General features: G+C 49.1%; 6 protein-coding genes across 6 annotated transcripts; 4 read left to right on the forward strand and 2 right to left on the reverse strand.

Moving 5' to 3' along the window:
- Positions 1 to 687: 687 nt before the first annotated feature.
- On the forward strand, positions 688 to 2,534 carry TGAM01_v211078 (hypothetical protein; the record flags this gene model as incomplete). Its single annotated transcript, XM_024550979.1, has 6 exons — positions 688 to 1,268; positions 1,331 to 1,388; positions 1,446 to 1,525; positions 1,596 to 1,849; positions 1,919 to 2,225; positions 2,279 to 2,534. 6 exons carry the CDS (start codon positions 688 to 690, stop codon positions 2,532 to 2,534), a joined length of 1,536 nt encoding a protein of 511 aa, XP_024404278.1.
- Positions 2,535 to 2,808: 274 nt separating this feature from the next.
- Positions 2,809 to 7,231, reverse strand: TGAM01_v211079 (hypothetical protein; the record flags this gene model as incomplete). The annotated part of the gene is made up of 8 exons (XM_024550980.1): positions 2,809 to 3,035; positions 3,104 to 3,332; positions 3,416 to 3,666; positions 3,734 to 3,980; positions 4,037 to 4,474; positions 4,530 to 6,824; positions 6,883 to 7,074; positions 7,151 to 7,231. 8 exons carry the CDS (start codon positions 7,229 to 7,231, stop codon positions 2,809 to 2,811), a joined length of 3,960 nt encoding a protein of 1,319 aa, XP_024404279.1.
- A 315-nt stretch (positions 7,232 to 7,546) lies between these two features.
- On the forward strand, positions 7,547 to 8,412 carry TGAM01_v211080 (syntaxin 8; the record flags this gene model as incomplete). Its single annotated transcript, XM_018810911.1, has 2 exons — positions 7,547 to 7,743; positions 7,833 to 8,412. 2 exons carry the CDS (start codon positions 7,547 to 7,549, stop codon positions 8,410 to 8,412), a joined length of 777 nt encoding a protein of 258 aa, XP_018655880.1.
- A 2,165-nt stretch (positions 8,413 to 10,577) lies between these two features.
- On the reverse strand, positions 10,578 to 11,384 carry TGAM01_v211081 (WD domain-containing protein; the record flags this gene model as incomplete). Its single annotated transcript, XM_018810912.2, has 1 exon — positions 10,578 to 11,384. The coding sequence occupies one exon, from the start codon at positions 11,382 to 11,384 to the stop codon at positions 10,578 to 10,580; it is 807 nt and encodes a 268-aa protein (XP_018655881.2).
- A 2,947-nt stretch (positions 11,385 to 14,331) lies between these two features.
- TGAM01_v211082 (chitinase 1) lies at positions 14,332 to 15,799 on the forward strand (the record flags this gene model as incomplete). Its single annotated transcript, XM_018810913.1, has 4 exons — positions 14,332 to 14,474; positions 14,531 to 14,629; positions 14,699 to 14,748; positions 14,817 to 15,799. 4 exons carry the CDS (start codon positions 14,332 to 14,334, stop codon positions 15,797 to 15,799), a joined length of 1,275 nt encoding a protein of 424 aa, XP_018655882.1.
- Positions 15,800 to 16,598: 799 nt separating this feature from the next.
- Positions 16,599 to 18,242, forward strand: TGAM01_v211083 (26S proteasome regulatory subunit N6; the record flags this gene model as incomplete). Its single annotated transcript, XM_018810914.1, has 4 exons — positions 16,599 to 16,680; positions 16,734 to 17,008; positions 17,075 to 17,680; positions 17,736 to 18,242. The coding sequence occupies 4 exons, from the start codon at positions 16,599 to 16,601 to the stop codon at positions 18,240 to 18,242; spliced, it is 1,470 nt and encodes a 489-aa protein (XP_018655883.1).
- Between the last annotated feature and the right edge of the window lie 91 nt (positions 18,243 to 18,333).

Consider the following 18,333-nt stretch of genomic DNA (forward strand, 5'->3'; position numbering starts at 1 on the left):
ATTCCATAGGCTACGAGGTGAGTAACGCGGGCTAGGAGACTAGCAATATCTCGTATAGACAGTCTGTCTACTACTTAGCCAAACCCAATCTCTAATTATAGCGGGTATCTTGTTAGTACCTCTTAGCGGATCCTACAAAGAAGTAGGAATGTAGCAATACTACTTGCTAGACTATGACTAGTACTAGTATACATATATATGAGGAAAATCGAAATTGAATCGAAGAAATATATAGAATGGCTAGATTTTTTTCTTTACCAAAGCGTAATTATTGTTAATAATGGTTGTATATACTAATAAATAGATACATGAATATGCAGTAATTAAAAGTGAATCCTTACTGCTTATAGTATATATCTCACTGTCTTATATAAGCCCGTCTAATATTATTCAGACTGCAGCAGCGCGGTCTTATGTAATATATAATACTACTCTCTCGCAGTATTATCACTAGCGGCACCTTTATAAGACCTGGCGGGCCAAGTTCCCACTAAATCTTTTTCCCATCTCTATCACATCCATCATAGCGAGGCCACTTGGGGATCATCTCCGTCGGGCTCGCTATCCCGCTTATAGCTTAGGCAGCTCACTAGAGTCCTGCATCCCTACCAGACTCGGAGGCTCTGTCTGTCACTTCATCCAGCGATCTCCACCAGTTATGCCATCCGACTTGGACGTCTTCAAATCATGAATTCCGCTTACGGCTCGGATGCGCCCCGGCAGGTGCCCATCGGCGGCCATGGCCCGACACTGGCAATGCCTCCAATCGCACCGCCAAGCTCGGCCTCCAACTCGGCGGCTCTAGATCATCTGTATCATCACCATCAGCCGCAGCCGTCTCTGCGCCATCCACACAGTGCTGCCCATTCTCCGATCCAGAGCCAGGCTCCTCCACCACACCTTCATCCTCAGCCTCACCACTATTCGTATCACCAGCCGCCGCATCTAGACCGAGAACAGCAGCTGCCTCCTCTGCAAGCTCCCTACGACACGCATCCACCGCCACCGCCTCACTCACAGCATGTCCAGCACAATGCCTTGCCGCCGCGGCCAGATCCATCCGAACCCAGTCACTCGAATCAACAACACTATGTTGGCGAACACAAGGATCAATCTCAACGTCTCCTTGATCACCCGCATAGACCTCACGAACTCTTCACAAACATGCCGGCTAGCACTTTGATTCATTCTGAAGCACAACAAATGGGGACAGCGAACATGTTGATTCCCTTTTCAAAAGTAGACGAGGCGACAGGCCGCAGATATCAGTTGGTTGCCTCTATGCCGTCATCACTCTCAGTAGCTAGATCAAGCTAACAAAGTCTTCAAGCCTTGATGTTGCTCAACAACCTCGACGAGCCCGCATGTGCGGCTTTGGAGACAAGGTAGTATTTCACCCTCCATAAGCAGAATGCACTGTCAAGAGACCACTAATGGTTCTGTAGGATCGACGACCAATAACACCACCTCCCTGTGTGCGGCTTGTCATCACCGACATAGCCACGGGTAAAGAGATAGACAGCAAGTACGTGTGGCTTGACGCGACTGAATATATTTGCTCCTGTATTGGGTCAACAAAGCTAATCCGCCAACAGTGACATCGATTTCTCAATGTTTGTACTCAATGTCGATCTTTGGAGCGAAGACGGCACCCGAGAAGTCAATCTTGTTCGCTCGTCCACCAACAGCCCGTCAATTTCCTCCACAGCACCATATGCATACATCGGCGAGAGCCCCCAGTCAGCCTATGGACAAAGCAGCCTTCCTCCGAGCCGGGACGCGGCGTACCCTCCGCCACAGAATGGGAGCTACGCCTCGGATTATCAGCCTCAGCCTAACTACACACAAGGTAACAATAGCATCATCACATATCTTCCATGAAACAGCCAAGGCTAATTCATCTCGTTTGTCATTATAGCTTCTTCATCATACCCCCCTGGCGGCTCATATGGCCCGCCACAGCAGTATTTCCCACAGCACCAGTCTCAGCCTTTCCGCTCAGACGCAGGAGCACAGGCAAGCGTTACATCATTCAGAGGATATCTGCCAGATTCGACCTCCTTGACGAGAATGGCTGTGGTGGGTGGGCAGCCTCAGGGCATGTTCACACGAAACCTCATCGGAAGCTTAGCCGCAAGCGCTTTTCGACTGGCTGATACAGAGGAGCGTATAGGCATTTGGTTTGTCTTGCAAGATCTTAGTGTTCGAACAGAAGGCCCATTTCGGTAAGTTGTTTCCAATCCATCCATAGTAGTAGAGATGCTAACTGTCTGGACAGCTTAAGATTCTCTTTTGTCAACGTTGCCGCACGCGGGGGAATGCCACAGAATGGCTCAAGAGTAAATACTGGAAGGGCTCCGATATTGGCGTCCTGCTTCAGCGAGGTATTTAATGTTTATTCTGCCAAGAAATTTCCTGGGGTTTGCGAGAGTACGCCGTTGAGCAAGGCTTTTGCTGCGCAAGGAATTAAGATCCCGATCAGAAAGGATGCGAACCTCAAGGGAGGAGATGGAGAAGATGACTACGGCGACTAGACTTGCATTGATACTATAAGGAGGCCTGTTGGCTTCATTAATACTGTTATCATAACTAAAGGCGATGGAGGCAATGCAGAATGTTAAAAACGACAGGCATGAACAGCTTAGGATTTATGAATACCAACCACATATTTGGTATATCGACTTTTTTTTTTGGTGTGTGTGAAAATAATGAATGCGTAAATTAGACACGGGCTGTGATTCTATCGCGCAGAAACAAGTCTTTGCGACAGAACATTTATCAAATATACAGGGCATGCGGCTCACTACTCTATAAGCCAAAACTATCAAGCAATGACGCGGCATCTGGTTCGTGAAAGGTCGAAGGTGGCGCCACAGGGTGCTTGACCTGTTCAGACTCGGCCAATATCTTGGCGTGTAACTCTGATGTATGAAGGTCGTTGACAACGAGCGAGCTTCTTCGCCTCAGGAGCGTCAATGGGTTCATATCACCCCCGATTCTAGGCATTGTCTGTTTTTGGAATTCCCATGTGCGAACTATAAGAATACTCATGTTAGCTTCTGTGTTCACCTGCATAAAAGAAGAGAAGCTCGAGAGTGTGTACCTAAGCTAAGGCCAAGGAGATCGCAGCCCATGCGATCATACAGCTTCGCGCTGTGAAGAACAAATTCCCATTCGACTTTGGGCGACACTTTGGATGCGCCTCGCAGTGTCTGTAGTGTTTGCTGCCGCAGCTGGGAATAGAGGACGACCAGAGCAGGATCATCGGCCAAGAACGATCGAGACTTCAGGTCTGGTGAGGAAGGCGTTTCAAGGAGAGTGTATATAGGAGTCTGGCATATCCATTAGCATTATTTTCACGGGCTGATAGCTCTGTAATTTTCAAGGGAGGAAATCCAAAGCTGGTGATACTGACAGCTAGCGCCCTCACAGCCATATCTTTTCTGCCCAGCATCCAGAAGGCCCAAGATGCAAGCCAGCGATTGCCCTCATGCGACGCCACTGTGAGGACTTCTTCCCGTAGCACTTTTCGTAGTACAGGGCCGTCATTGCCCTCATAAACGCGAGTGATCGCAATGGCTAGCTGTAAATCTTTCAACTGGCGGAGACAGACTTCGACAGCGTCTTCCAGCCGGTCAGCTAATAGAAAGAAAGCTGCCGCGTATTCTATCATTTGCCGACATTAGTACCAAACCCATTGTGTTTTAGTAAGGTATCAATAGCTTCAACGTACTAAATCGTCGCTTGCTAAGTAGAGCATATGCATTTTTCAATGCCGCTGTACGCCATCTTGGCTCCTCAAAGTCATGAGCCAAGAACTTCTGAGTAGTGATTTGTTCTTTGTCACCGCCGGCCATACGCCAAAGCCCCTGGAGTACTGCTCTCTTGCGAAGCGCAATGTAGAATAAGCTACAGTTGACTGGGTTTCTATTTCCATCCTTGGTATATTCGTTTCTGGCAACCGCTTCGAATTGTCGTTGCTATTCCAAAGTTAATGACTCTGTTCTGGCCACTCTCTTCGAACCGGTTTACAAACCAAGTGTTGTGTGTCAGTAAGCCACATAAAAATACCGCTCTCGCGAGCGTGCTCCCATAACATAACATTATGGTTCTGCCGAGTCACAAAATCAGCCAGAATATCTTGGCTTTGAGAATGGTATGCCCAGTTGATTTCTCTCCAAGAAAGCTGTATCTCATTTGTGCGTCCTTTGCGAAGTGCGTGTTGTCGGAAGAAAAGCATAAAGCGAGCCCCATTCTCGTCTATAGATCGGCGCTCTCGCTCAACCAATGCTACGCATTCAATCATATCTACGAGCTGAATCTGTTCATGACCAGAGAGTTGGGGGACGCCTAGCCGAGTCAGCTTCTCGTTAATGGATGTAGCAATTTCTTCAGTAAAGATTTCAGTATCTTCTCCGTCGACGGCTTTGTCTGAAAAATCAAAACCTGTGTGAAGTGCTCGATTGGCATTTTCCTAGGTATACGGTTAGCGAATGAGGCTTGATAGATGGAACGGTGGCTTTTCATACAGCAGTTGGTTGATAAAATTCCTGCAACTGTATACCAAGGTAGTTATCCACAGATTCTCCTGGCACAAGGAATTTTAATGTTTTATGAAGTTCCACGAGGATTCGTCGCACAAGCTCATTCCTTCCTGCGAGGATGCATTGGCTTAGAAACTGAGGATGGAAAACAGGGAGGGGGCCGTTAAATCTCTGTACTGCTTCAAACAGATCCCATGTGCCGTCTTGAAGATGAGGCAGTCGAAGGTCAGTAGTAAGGGATTCTACGACACTAACCCGTCGGTCGTGGACAAACAGCTGATTGCCGGCCCCAATAAGCAAGTAACCATTATCTAGCCAAGTTGAATCTCCGATCGGATGAGGTGTCAGCTCACGAATGCTGATCTCGCGAATTGGTATCCAGGCAGCGCCCTTGTTTAAGTAATCGAATCTCATTTGTGATAGGAGGAGGACACGATATTGGAAACCAACCGCTAAAATGGACTGAGCATCGGGAGTTGACGTCCAATCAAGGTCTTGAATGGAATCTTGTAGCTGATAGTCTTGGTCAAATTCAAGACGAGCTCCGCCAACATCCCATATGGCAAGCCTCGACCCATCTGACCTTGCTATAGCAGCCTTCTTGAGCATGCTACCACTAGCTAGCGATGGATCTGAAAATCCTGTCTCAGTACTACATGTTGATAGCCAATCAACTTTTCTGCGTTCTAGATCGACACGAGCTGTCCAAAGGTCGATTCGGCCGGTTTGCGTACAGGACATGGCGATGTCACGGGCAAAAATATCCAGGAAGCCAGATGATACAGGTCCAGAGCCAGCAGGGTCAACAGGAAGAACATACTTCAAATCATCAACAGCCTTGAGGTTAACCTGGCTAAATTCAGTGATACCGACGTCCAAAGTACTTGCTGAATCCTTGGCATAGTTGGGAAGTCTGAGCTCCCAGACAATACCACGTCCCTTGGACGTTATCATGGCGATATGCGCGGTCCTGTAGTCTGCATCTTGTGGCTTGGGCAAAATGATGAGACAAAGAGGAACTCCCGGTGCCTCATACGTAGTATGAGCAAGGCTGATTCCCTTTTCACGTCGGCAGTCCCAGAGAGAGATGACAGTTTTTCTGAGGAAGACAACGAATCGGCCTTTACGAAGGACGCAAATGCGATGAATATGTTCAGTCTCCGGGATGATGCTCCGGCGACTGAAATCAAGAGGGCCGTGAGAGGACCCAACTGGCTTCGTGGGCGAATGTTCCCAAACAATGGTCTCGCCATCACTTGTTCTCGACACCACAGCTCGACCGCTAAAATTGCGCACTATTTTCCTAATCGAAGCAGAATGCCCGGACCATACTGAATGGAGTAGCAATCGCTTATCGTTGGCCGTGGGATCAAATAAATCTGCTGCACTGCATTCAAAAATAGCTATCCTGCCGTCAAAAATGTGCAGCAGTATCCGCAGCTGTCCAGTTTTCCGATTGCAGTATGTCTCAATTTGCACATGCGAAATATCATCCGGGTTTAAAAGGCTAGATAGGTTCTCTAATCCTGGTGATATTGTTTGAGCAATATTGAAGATTTGGCGGTCGTCGGTCGAGGTGCTGCCGACATTTTCCAGAGCCCAAGCCGTCAAAAACCCGGATCGGTTCATGGCAAGGCAAATCTCGGGGCTTCGATTTGCAATAGCTACCAAATGGTCTAGCGCTACGTCGTCGGTACTGCTATCATCTGCCATTCGTTGCTCGATGGCTCTCTCCACGGAAGCAGTGAAATCTCGCCCGTCGATGATACAAGCCAACCATGGTCCCTGCTGAGAGGTGTCGTTCGGTATTGACTCAGTAATGTCGATTTTACCCCAGAGTTGCCATTGCCAGCCTTGTGGCGTGTCTACTGGAATCCACACACGCATGTAACCATCCAGGCAGCTTGTATACAAAACGTTGCCCGTTGCTTGCTCGATGTGAAATGGTTTGCGCCATCGGATGCTGGTAACGACATCTGGGTGAGGGAGGTAGGCCACGTCAAATCGAACATCGTCGGAGCCATAAGTTAAACGGCGCCAGACCTTGGCCAAGTAATCATGATGACCGATGGATGCAATGTACGCCGAGTCGTATGACAGCGTGGCTATCTTGGCAGGGCTGGGAAGCAATTGTTCCCACGATCGGCCCGGGTGCTCCCCTGTGGAAAACAGAGACAAATAGTTGCCAGCAACCAAGAGCTCCTCCGAGCTTCCCCAAGACAATGCGCATGCTGTTTCTGAGTCGTCGCGAGGGATGTCAAAGGTAAGTTGTAGTGCCCACTACTAACATGTGAGCTCGAATAATCACAAACGCTGGGAAATACCAGGGCGAAGTGACCTTTGGAGCATCCTCCTGTAGCCCTCCAAGTGGTTTGTAGACTCGAACTTGCGTTGCTGTGCTCGTAGCGATCTTGCCCATCAATTCGTCGATGGCTATTGCCTGTAGAGGTTCGTCATTTTCGTCGTATATGGTTTGGATAATGGTTTGTAGTCCGTCAAGGATGGTAAATGCATTTCCAGTAATATATGCCTATATTGTCATGTTAGCGTCTAGTAGGGCTCGTCCAAGGTCTAGCTTCGCGCGTCGCAGACGACGGTGGCCTTACATTCAAGTGTAGGCTGTTCCAATAACCAATAGCCAGACCTTGAAGTCTCGACTGCGGCTTACCCGGCAGGACGACGCTCATGCTACTGGAAGACGGAGGTCCAGCAGGCCTGCGGAAGGTTGTCCAGATTGAAGCTCGAGGGATGAAATAGCGACAAGCATGTTAGTGTTGAAGCTCGTATGTAAGTGAGACCAAATGACGTTGTGGTATGGAAATTTAGCAGCGGAGCTTAGCGCACCTTTGCGTCCCCAGACCGAGGCTGGGCTAACCTTAAACGGACGTCGCAAGTAGGTACAAAAGTACCGCCCAGCAGCGACACTCTGTGAGGAGTGCAGTACACACCTCAAAGGGCTTCTGTTCAATTCCCATTGCACAGCCCTCTGGAACATTCGCAAAATGTCTAACCCGTCGCAGCTCTTTTTACTAGCTGATCATATAAAGCTATCGCTGCTCGAGTGGCAGCGTGCTCAAAATCTCGATCCCGACGACAACTCCCACAATAGCGACGTCTCCCGCTCGTTCGACCAGCTGCGAAACGGCATTGCTTCGTTAGAACAAGAGAGCGCTCGCCTCCAAGAGGCCGGCGATGAAGTGTTTGTCTTCCTTCTCAGCCGCATAAATACCTATTTACATGATTGCGATACTTGCCGCTTATCTTCTCTTTCTTACTAATCCTCACCAGGGCCTCCCAAGCCATTACTGAATCTCTTCCGGGACTGCATAAACAGTTTGACGAGTTAATATCTCAGTACCATTCGCTTGCCGGCTCGTTGTCTCAAGAACCCGGCGAAGAAGCAGATGAACTCTCGTCATCCGCCAACCGATCTGCACGTAAACCCAAATCCGTACGGTTCAGCGAAAACCCCCCTTCACCAACTCAGGAGCTATTCGGCCGCTACCGCGATGACCCGAACGCCTCTTCCGAATCTCTCGGCTACAGTGACCACGCTGCTGGATTATCCAACCAACAAATACACGCATATCATTCACAGATTATGCAAGAGCAAGATGATCACCTTGATCGCCTAGGAGAGTCCATAGGGCGGCAGCGGGAACTCAGTATGCGAATTGGTGATGAACTAGAAAGCCACATGGCTATTTTGGAAGAGGTTGACGAAGCTACTGATCGCCACTCCAGCCGATTAGATCGAGCCAAGAAGGCTCTAGGAAAAGTCGCGAAAAGTGCTTCGGATAACAAGCAACTAGCGATTATTTTCGCTCTCATTATTATTCTTGTGCTGCTAATCGCTATTTTGAAATGATCTTACTGCTATATATCACTGCTGGAGTATCATAACAATATCGGCGTTGGCGTTGGCTTGGCGTTGGAGAAATCAATTGATTCTGAATCGTTACATGTTTGGATGTGATATTCGGGTTGCTTTTGCTTTGGTGCGTAAACTAAGCCCATAGATTACTCACATAATCATCACCATTATCGGATTTCTGCTTTTCATTCAGAGAGGAACTTATTTCTTACAATAGTACTATATAAATAGGGTTGATAGTGGTCCTTGTTCTTGCAATCTAGAATTCGCTTCACGGTGAGCCTGTTTTGCATTTATTGTATACCAAACCCAAGCACGTCACCGGATTACATCTCCTTCTTTGTCAATACCCTCGAGACTTTCGAGAATGTCACTGCCCCCCAGCATCCCCCTTCCCCTTCCCACGATCTTTCCTTCGTTACACCAGATTTCATGGAATTTCACACTCTTGTCGCTTGAAGCAACAACTATGCATCCCTCGCGAGCTTTTCGATCGGGGTGTATTGTGTTTGACTTTACCAAGCATCTGGGGTAAGAGATGGCGTACAAAGCGCGAAGGTCCCCCTCCCATGGGATTGCTGCAACCTGCTTGCATTCTGGCCAGCTGAAAATGGCAATGCGATATGGATGCTCTGGCTCTGTATATCCAAAGGTAGCAGCGATCTCACGCCTCGTCGATGACCAGATAAGAGCCGTCACCTGAGCTGAAACTGCAATGGAGGCTAAAGCTGAGCCTGAAGTTGTATGGAAGAAGTGGATGCATTTATTATTAGACCCACCACCCGTTGCAACCAGTCCTTCGCGCCAAGGGCAAAATGCAATGGCCTTGACTGCAGCTTTGTGTATCCAACGATGCTTCTCTGATCCGGGGCCCAGCCTCCGAATTGGGGTGGATAATGGTCTTGCAGGGCGTACATCGACTGTATCCTCCTAGTCAATGGCATTATCTCGCTTGAACGGTTGTTCTGGAGACGATGTACAGCCTCTAGTCTGGTCAACATAACCCGCTTTGGTGCCTTCAGTTGCCAAATGCCATCCCAACCAACGCGAGCTTTTTGGGACGGATTCCTGTTTTTCAACAAGCAAACTGTCTGTATCAAAAAGACAGCATAAGTTATCGTTTCCTCCAGAGGCAAAAAGCTTCCCGTTTGGGGACCAGGCCAGACCGCATATCTGCTGATTATGAAGTGAAACTTTGGCATTGAGATAGATTGTCCCAGGCCAGGTATCTCGCGTAACCTCCCAGCTCATTGGCCACTCTACTACATAGTAGTATATGGCGCCGGTATCATCGCCGACAATCAGATCTTCAGTCTGCACGGCAATACCGGGGTTGAATGGGTTCCTAGAAGGCCTCAGGGAGTTTATCGGACGCCAGCTCACGCAAGATATAGGAAAAGGCTGTTGTACCTGGAAGCGAGGGAGACCATCGTAGATGGACTTGAGCACCAAGGATCCGTCTGAACGTCCAATAGCTAGGATGCATTTCCCCCCTTGAACAGAGGAGAAGGACACCGATGTCAGCCATACGTTATGCGAAAGAGATCCATGCATAGGCCGAGGCCCAGTTCCTTCAGACCAGACGTATAGTACATTTCCGAGGCCGACTGCGAGCTTTTGGCAGACTGGTGAATAGGCCAAAACGGAGCAATAGAAGTCATCGCGCAGGTCCGGAGCATCGAGAACCCTTTCATGCATTAGCTTCAGCCGATTAACCTTTTGAGCTATTTTAGAATATCAATTACCGGAAAGGAGTCGCAGGAAGAGACCGACGGGGCAACGGACCGTAGTTCCCTGGGCACTAACAGTTAGTAATTGCTATCTTGCTTGGTATAAACACTGCGAATATGGCCTCACGGGGAGTTTCATATAGATCGTTGTCAGCATCAGCGCTTGTCCAAGAAGCTTGCTCCAGGTCTGCTAACATTGACATTGTGCGAATGGGAAAATTAGGGGCAGCAGACTGGCAGCCGGTAAAGTCCAGTACTCGGCGAATGCGGTCAATCCTTAGCGCAGATGCAACGCGGCCGTGGTAAATATGCGAATCATCATCACGGCGGGTGGGTTTGGTTGTATTCACAGACATGGTGAAGAGACGAGCTGATGTGCTACTTCGAGCTGGTCGACGATGGTTACGATCTATTTCCACCGTATCCGTCCTAGGAGCTAGGCCGCCTACTATCCATACATTGCCTTGGCTTGGTTGTCTCGTGGTCGAGTAGATGCGTGAAGAAGGGCTCCTCGCTATCGATCTCGATCAGCAAACCAGCCTCCACAGCTCTACCTCCACCACCTAACCCTGGGGAGCTGGACAGACCTCGGCCTTGGGGCTGACCAGCCAATGCTGCGCGACTTTCGTCAGAGACATGTGTTTGGGGTCGCTGAGGACGTGAAAGCGTTGAGAATGGAGTTAAAGGGGCCCTCTTTCTTCTCAGCAACTTCTCGGTCGGCGAGAGGTCTTGGAAAGACTTTGTTGTCTGATACACCTGCCTGCTGGGCTCATCGCTGTCACGCCAAGGGACAAATCTGTCTGGCGTACGAAGGCCTCCACCGCCACATTTCTGTTGAAAGGGGAGCGTGCTCGTGGCATCTTTACTACTGGACACCAGGTTCAACTGCTGTGGCTTCCACGCAAGGAGTTGGCGATGAAGTGCTAGGCCTGAGTGCGAGGCCTGAGAGAGCTTCGGTAGTTGCTCTGGTGTAGCGCATGGAGCCCCATCCTCGGATCTCTCAGCTGATGTTCCTGGGCCATGGTGTGATACAATTTCATGCTCATCGTTATGCGAAACAAAATTGCCCCTAGAGTGGTGTGGCGAGATTGGTGAGTCTGCAGAACCTCCATCTATTGACCCATATCCAGAGTCAGATCTGGGAAATAGGCAGGTGACATTTGTTGGATTCTGTCCTTCATGCCGAGTATAGACCGCCTTAATCGTCATTAACTCGAGGGCCGATGAAGAAGTCATGGCCTAAGCCAAGCGCTGCCAATTGGCCCACTCACCGCGGTCTTTGAATCGCTCCAGCTAGGCGAAGGCGGGCTTGTGTAAATGCTGTTGCCTAATTGACGACACATGGAAATGGTTGTTGCGAATGCCCCTGGCAGCAAGAAACTAGCTCACTGAATACCTAGCAGTTAATTCCGTAATAATACAAGGCTGTGTGATGCTCAGCCGACCACCAGTTAATTCAACATTGCAGCCACGAGAGCCACAGATACCTTACCTTGATACTTGGTGGGGGGATGATTATAGGGAGAGGGTGAGAAGCCTCACGGCCAAGGAGAAACATGATTGTTGCTGGCAAGATAGAGTTAGGCATGTTGTATGCTCTTCTTGCCCGCTTTGGCAGCCAATGTTACATCACATGCGCGCTGTTGCTCAATTCTTTTGTCGAGGACTGCCGCACAAGCGCTTTCCTTTCGAGATGTCATCTCGGTGTTGTAGGGATACGCTTGCCATGTTAGTGTCTGGTGTTTTGTGCTAGCTGAGAACGGGAAGGTAAGTGGTTGCAGATAGATGCAAGCACGTGTATAAGACTTTTTAAGGACAGTAGGTAGGTACCTAGTAGCTTTAGGATCTGGGCACGCGTGAGAACATACCTACCTTAGGTAGTAGGTAGGCGTGCTCACTACTGAACTATTACCTCTTACTGCAACCAAGATATCCAGGTAGGTAGGCAACTTGGCAACTTTGGTAGGCTGATACAGTAAGGGCTCGTTACTACTAGGTAGTAGTAATCAGTTCCACCATCTACTGCTCGGACGGTGGTTTAACTGTCATCGTTTAAAACGCTATGGACTGACTATATTGTGGACTCTACGAACAGAGAGGCCGTGATTCTATCCTCTGCCTGATAGGGTTATCTATTGAGAATACATAGGTAGATAGCAACAGGTGGTACAGTAGCAATAGTGCCACAACCATCACCACCATCATCACCACCACCATCATCACTGCTACTACCTAATATGTAGGCTGTATAGTACCTACCCAAGTAGGTCGCTTAGTTTCTCAGCAACGGGTTAAATGCTAGGACCGTGTGGTGATAATTGCAGGGTTGCATAACGGCTATTTAGCTCACCACTTAAGGGCCATATTAACGTGTAAGAGCATAATGTTTACCTTAATTACTAGCTTACATCGCATTTTAATTCGCGCCGGCCGCCACTTATACTTCCGCCTGACGCAGGCAAGCAACTCCTTTAGACGACGATTCCCTATTTGGTAGGTAACAGCAATTTAGCCAGACTACCGCTTGTCAGTTAAATCACGTAGCTAAATCGGCCCCTTTAGGCTGGGTCATCTTCTGTGCTCCCCCATTCCCATAGCGCTTGCCAGGACTCGATAGCTAATAAGAACCAGGTGCTGTTTCACTTCCCCCACCATAATACTTTTGCTGGGCACCCTGTAAAAGGTAGAGGCCATCCTGAATATTAATGCTTTCCAGGGCCACTAAGCTTGTTCGAAGGCATTAAATCGGAATGAAAACAAGCACCTACCCGCCTAGTAGCAGTAGCAGTAATACCTACCTAGTAATATATGTCTAAGCAGTTTGGGCATCTAATACCAAGGCATAGTACCCCATCTGGGTCCGGCACATGTCGTGAAATCCCCCCACATAGGTCTTTTTTTTAAGGCGCCTATTTCCATACCGTAGCTACTCACAGAAGATGCTCCAGGCGCTGTCTCTATTTTCCTGCAGAGCTCCCCATGGGGCTGCTGTGAGGAGATCACGTTGACTGCGACCTAAAGTCCTTCCTTCTTCTTCTTCGCAGGCGCCCGCTCTTGTCCCCCCCACGTAGCTGCATCGGCTGCTTCCTCTCCGGGGTATAGCAGAAACAGCACCTTTGATAAGGCTACTAACGTAAGCCTATAGACTGCCTCTATATGTACGAGATGGGAACCTGCGGCAGGGGTCTGGGTCCTTAGCCTCGGGGCCTTATCCAGGCAGGTCTCGCAGAGCCCTTTTATCTCCTGCCCAAAAAGGAAAGCTGGCGGCGTCCTGGCGCGGCTTGGACGAACCTCATCTAGTACTTGTACTTGCAGTATGGCGGCGGTGGGCCCATGGCTGATGGATCACGCTCACGCTCACGCTCTGGAGGATAACGGAGTGGCGGAATGGGCAGCAGCGAGTATCAGAAGTCAGAATACCACGTTGTAGACGAGTCAATCTTGGAGTCTCCCGGCGTTTGCGAATGGCGATGAACTCTATGCGAAGATGCACATCATGGCGGCTGCGAGGCGCATCACCAGATGCACAGGCAAGGTAAGGCAATCGGCATCTGCAGCTGGCAGCAGATCAGGCGCATGGGCAGCCTCTCGCAAGCTGTGACTTGTTGGAATGGGATGGCGCTTCGCTTCGCGCGTGGGATCTGGGCCCCTGAGACATTCCCTTTCCCCCGGGAAGTCGGGTGCTCTACTACAGTATAAGCATATCGGAGAAATGCCACCACCAGCAACGTTGCTAGACTTGGCGAGGTGCGGCATAGTTGAGTGATATTGCGCCGGGGCATCCCCTGATATGCTTATCTTCTGAATCTGGGGAATTAAGGAATTCTACGAGTCGACAGCCGCCGAGCCCTGGGCACGGGACAGGGGCCACAAGCTCTTGCACGATGGCACTATTCTAGAGCAGAAGTGAGCATAACGTTGCGATTGACCATATTGGCAAAGCATGGGTTACATACCTACTCGTGCTAAGAACCCGAAAGGGAAGCTTCATAAGTCAACTTCAGATTTCGTTGAACAATAGGAGGGTCCACAATCACTTATAAATATGCTGCATATCCTTCCAGCACTTCGGATGAAAATTCCCTCCAGCAGCAGCAACTTGGAGAGCTCCATTCAGTAGCAACTTCTTCCTTCCAAAGCATCTCTTGACAAACTCTGCTGAATCTCAAATACCTACTTCACCATGTTGGGTTTCCTCGGAAAGTCCGTGGCCCTGCTTGCTGCGCTGCAGGCCACCTTCACCTCTGCATCTCCCGTAACTGCAAGCGACGTCTCTGTTGAGAAGAGAGCCAGCGGATATGCAAACGCCGTCTACTTCACCAACTGGTAAGTGAAGCTACCTCGGAGTCATTAGAACCAGGGCTAACTATTGGTGATTTAAGGGGTATCTACGGCCGCAACTTCCAGCCTCAGAATCTGGTTGCGTCGGACATCACTCATGTCATCTACTCGTTCATGAATTTCCAAGCAGATGGCACTGTGTGAGTTGTGAAGACAAGAGTCAAAATATTCTAATTCCCGTATTCAGTTGCTAATATTTTCACCCGTAGCGTCTCTGGAGATGCCTACGCCGATTATCAGAAGCACTATGATGACGATTGTATGATAGCTCTACTCCCTTTGTTCTCCTGCTTCTGAGCTGTGCAGATATACTAACTTTTACGGCAGCCTGGAATGACGTCGGTAACAATGCGTACGGCTGTGTGAAGCAGCTGTTCAAGTTGAAGAAGGCCAACCGCAACTTGAAGGTTATGCTTTCTATCGGTGGCTGGACCTGGTCCACCAACTTCCCTTCTGCAGCAAGCACCGATGCCAACCGCAAGAACTTTGCCAAGACGGCCATCACCTTCATGAAGGACTGGGGTTTCGATGGTATCGACGTCGACTGGGAGTACCCCGCCGATGACACCCAGGCCACCAACATGGTTCTTCTGCTCAAGGAGATCCGATCTCAGCTCGATGCCTATGCTGCGCAATATGCCCCTGGCTACCACTTCCTTCTCTCCATCGCTGCCCCCGCTGGCCCAGAGCACTACTCTTTCCTGCACATGTCTGACCTTGGCCAAGTCCTCGACTATGTCAACCTCATGGCCTATGACTATGCTGGTTCTTGGAGCAGCTACTCTGGACACGATGCCAACCTTTTTGCCAACCCATCCAACCCCAACTCTTCGCCATACAACACCGATCAAGCTATCAAGGACTATATCAAGGGAGGTGTTCCCGCAAGCAAGATCGTTCTTGGTATGCCCATCTACGGACGATCTTTCGAGAGCACTGGTGGCATTGGCCAGACCTATAGTGGAATTGGCTCTGGAAGCTGGGAGAACGGTATCTGGGACTACAAGGTTCTTCCCAAGGCCGGCGCTACAGTCCAGTACGACTCTGTCGCACAGGCGTACTACAGCTATGATCCCAGCAGCAAGGAGCTCATCTCCTTCGATACCCCTGACATGATCAACACCAAGGTCTCTTACCTCAAGAACCTCGGCCTGGGAGGCAGCATGTTCTGGGAAGCTTCTGCTGACAAGACTGGCTCCGACTCCTTGATTGGCACCAGCCACAGAGCGCTTGGAAGCCTGGACTCCACTCAGAACTTGCTGAGCTACCCCAACTCCCAGTATGACAACATCCGAAACGGTCTTAACTAAAGATCTTTCTTCTTCTTTCTTTGTTTTACTTCACCTATGGTTGTACCAACATTTCACACACATTATGCGAAACGATTATGCAGGGAGCGTTATTTTTGAGTAAATAGTTGCCCTTTGATTTATATGAATCTGTACATAAAGAACTACTAGCAGTATATAAGGAGACATGCTGGATCTAGAATAGAATACCATGCTTTCTCACTCATATTTCCCACATATTTCCCACATATTTTCAACACAAAAAACAGTCGAATTTGGTGCTGCGTTTGTAATTGAACAATCGTATTTTGCATTCTATTGGGTGTTTACAGCGTGTGGGACATCATAACTTATAGTAAATAAAGGGAGCGATGTCATTTCAAAAGCCGACGATTATAGTATGTTTGCACTTGATTAACCTAATTTATGGAATCTTCGTATAAGAAAAAGGAGAGAGAAGTAATAAATTCAAAATAGAAATAAATATCAAAATAAGATAAATATAGAGACTCTGTACGACTCTATGTATAGTATAGTACTACCTAGTAGTAAGAATGGGATGGCTCTCAGTTTTGCTGCAGCTTAGATTTTGATGTGTCGAGAATGTTCCCAGTACTTACAATAGCGCAGAATACAGGTAGTGAGACGAGGTTTAGAGCACTTCTGACGCGCTAGCAATGGGTCGTTTGCCAGCATGATTAGCGCTTGCACGTGACTCGCATTGCGGCCGTCACGACGCGGTATCACTTTGCGCCAACGTGAGCGAGTCGCATTTGCTTTTGGCCTAAAAGTGCCCGTCACACTGCGACTTCAGCCCAAAATGCAGTCACAATACCGCGCTTATGCCCAGCAGGCACCACAGCGGTCGCCGCATCCTCCAAACCAGCGGCGGGGAGGGATTGGTATGAATTTCAAAGCCCAGACGCCAGAATCGCATTTCGTCTAACCAGCCCAGGACCCATGATGTCGTCTGGACCGCATCCTTCTGTTCCTCTGACACAGGCGCAGATTGCGCAACAACAACAAGCACAAGCCCACGCTAGCGAATTGGCGAAGCGAAGGAGCCGCAAGCCGACAGACAAGAACATTCCCGATGGCGTGGAGGATTGTATCATCGATCCCGATGGTGTCAAGCGATATGTCGAGTTGAGAGAGATTGAGCGGTTGATTGACGCTACGATAACGCGAAAGAGACTGGATGCGCTTGATGACGCAAAACGAAGCTCTAAGGTTACATTAGTTCCGCTCTTCACTGCTTGTTTCAAGCTTTGTGCAGTCTGACTGACAATTTCTTAGTTGCGAAAAACGCTGCGAATCTGGATTAGCAACACTACCGAAGATCAGATCTGGCAGGGAGAGAGCCTCAATGCGGATTCTTTTGACTTCACTCCGGCTATGGAGGCATCTTACCGCGTGAAGATTGAGGGCTACCTCTTAGATGAGGACGATAGCGTGGTCGACAAACTGAAGAGCAACCAGCCAGAGGACAAGCCCGCCGGCACAGAGACGAATCAAAACAAGCACCGATTCTCGCACTTCTTCCAATCCATTTCTATAGATTTTGACCACTCCCGGTTTCGGAATGGTGCTGAGCACACGGTAGAATGGAGGAGACCAGAAGGCTCGCAAAACCAAGCAGCCTCTGCGGCGTCAGCCGATGGCGACTTTGACGAATTTACCTTTAAGCGTAATGGCGACGAGAATATCAACATCACGGTCAAGCTACAGAGACACGAGTCACCCGAGCGATATCAGCTAACCCCGGAGCTGGCACAAGTTGTTGATATGACCGAAGCGACGCAACACGAGGCTGTTATGGCCTTATGGGAATACATAAGGCTCTCAGGGCTGCAAGAAGATGAAGAAAGGCGCAACTTTCGATGCGATGCCTATTTGAAAAAGGTTGGTAATTGTGCCTTCTTCTAACATTCTTTTTGCAATAACTAAATTATTTTAGGTTCTTGGGCGAGATTCTGGTATTATACCGATGCTCAGTGAATATGTCATGCCACATCTTCGCCCCTTGCCCCCAATATCTCTCCAGTATACAATTCGGGTGGACGAAGAATTCCACAGAAATCCCCAGCCTACTGTCTATGACGTTCAGGTGTTGGTAGAGGATCCAGCCAAGTCCAACCTACGCCCGATATTGAACAACCCCCAATATGCAACCACATTGAAGCAGGTTACCGCGCTAGATGAGCAGCTGGCAAGGCTTGTGCAAGCAATTTCTATGTCCAAAGCCAAGCACTCATTTTTCACATCGCTGAGCGAAGACCCAGCTAATTTTGTTAAGAGCTGGCTCAGCTCACAAAAACGCGACCTTGAGATTATCATGGGAGAGGCAGCAAGTGATGCTGAGAATGTTGCCGGAGATGAGTGGCGGCGGGGCGGGAACAACAGTGTGTGGAACAGCCAGAACGCCAGGGAGAGTGTCAACGTTTTGCTCTCCAGGCAACGATGAGACCCTCCCACTTCAACTTTGTGTAATGATATGATATGAAAGTGGACGTCATCGTGGATGCGTGGGATGATAGATGGGAAGAAGAGAAAGG

The sequence above is a fragment of the Trichoderma gamsii genome (genome assembly GCF_001481775.2).
Source record: "Trichoderma gamsii strain T6085 chromosome Unknown Scaffold_88.2, whole genome shotgun sequence".
In the NCBI taxonomy this organism is placed as follows: Eukaryota; Fungi; Ascomycota; class Sordariomycetes; order Hypocreales; family Hypocreaceae; genus Trichoderma; species Trichoderma gamsii.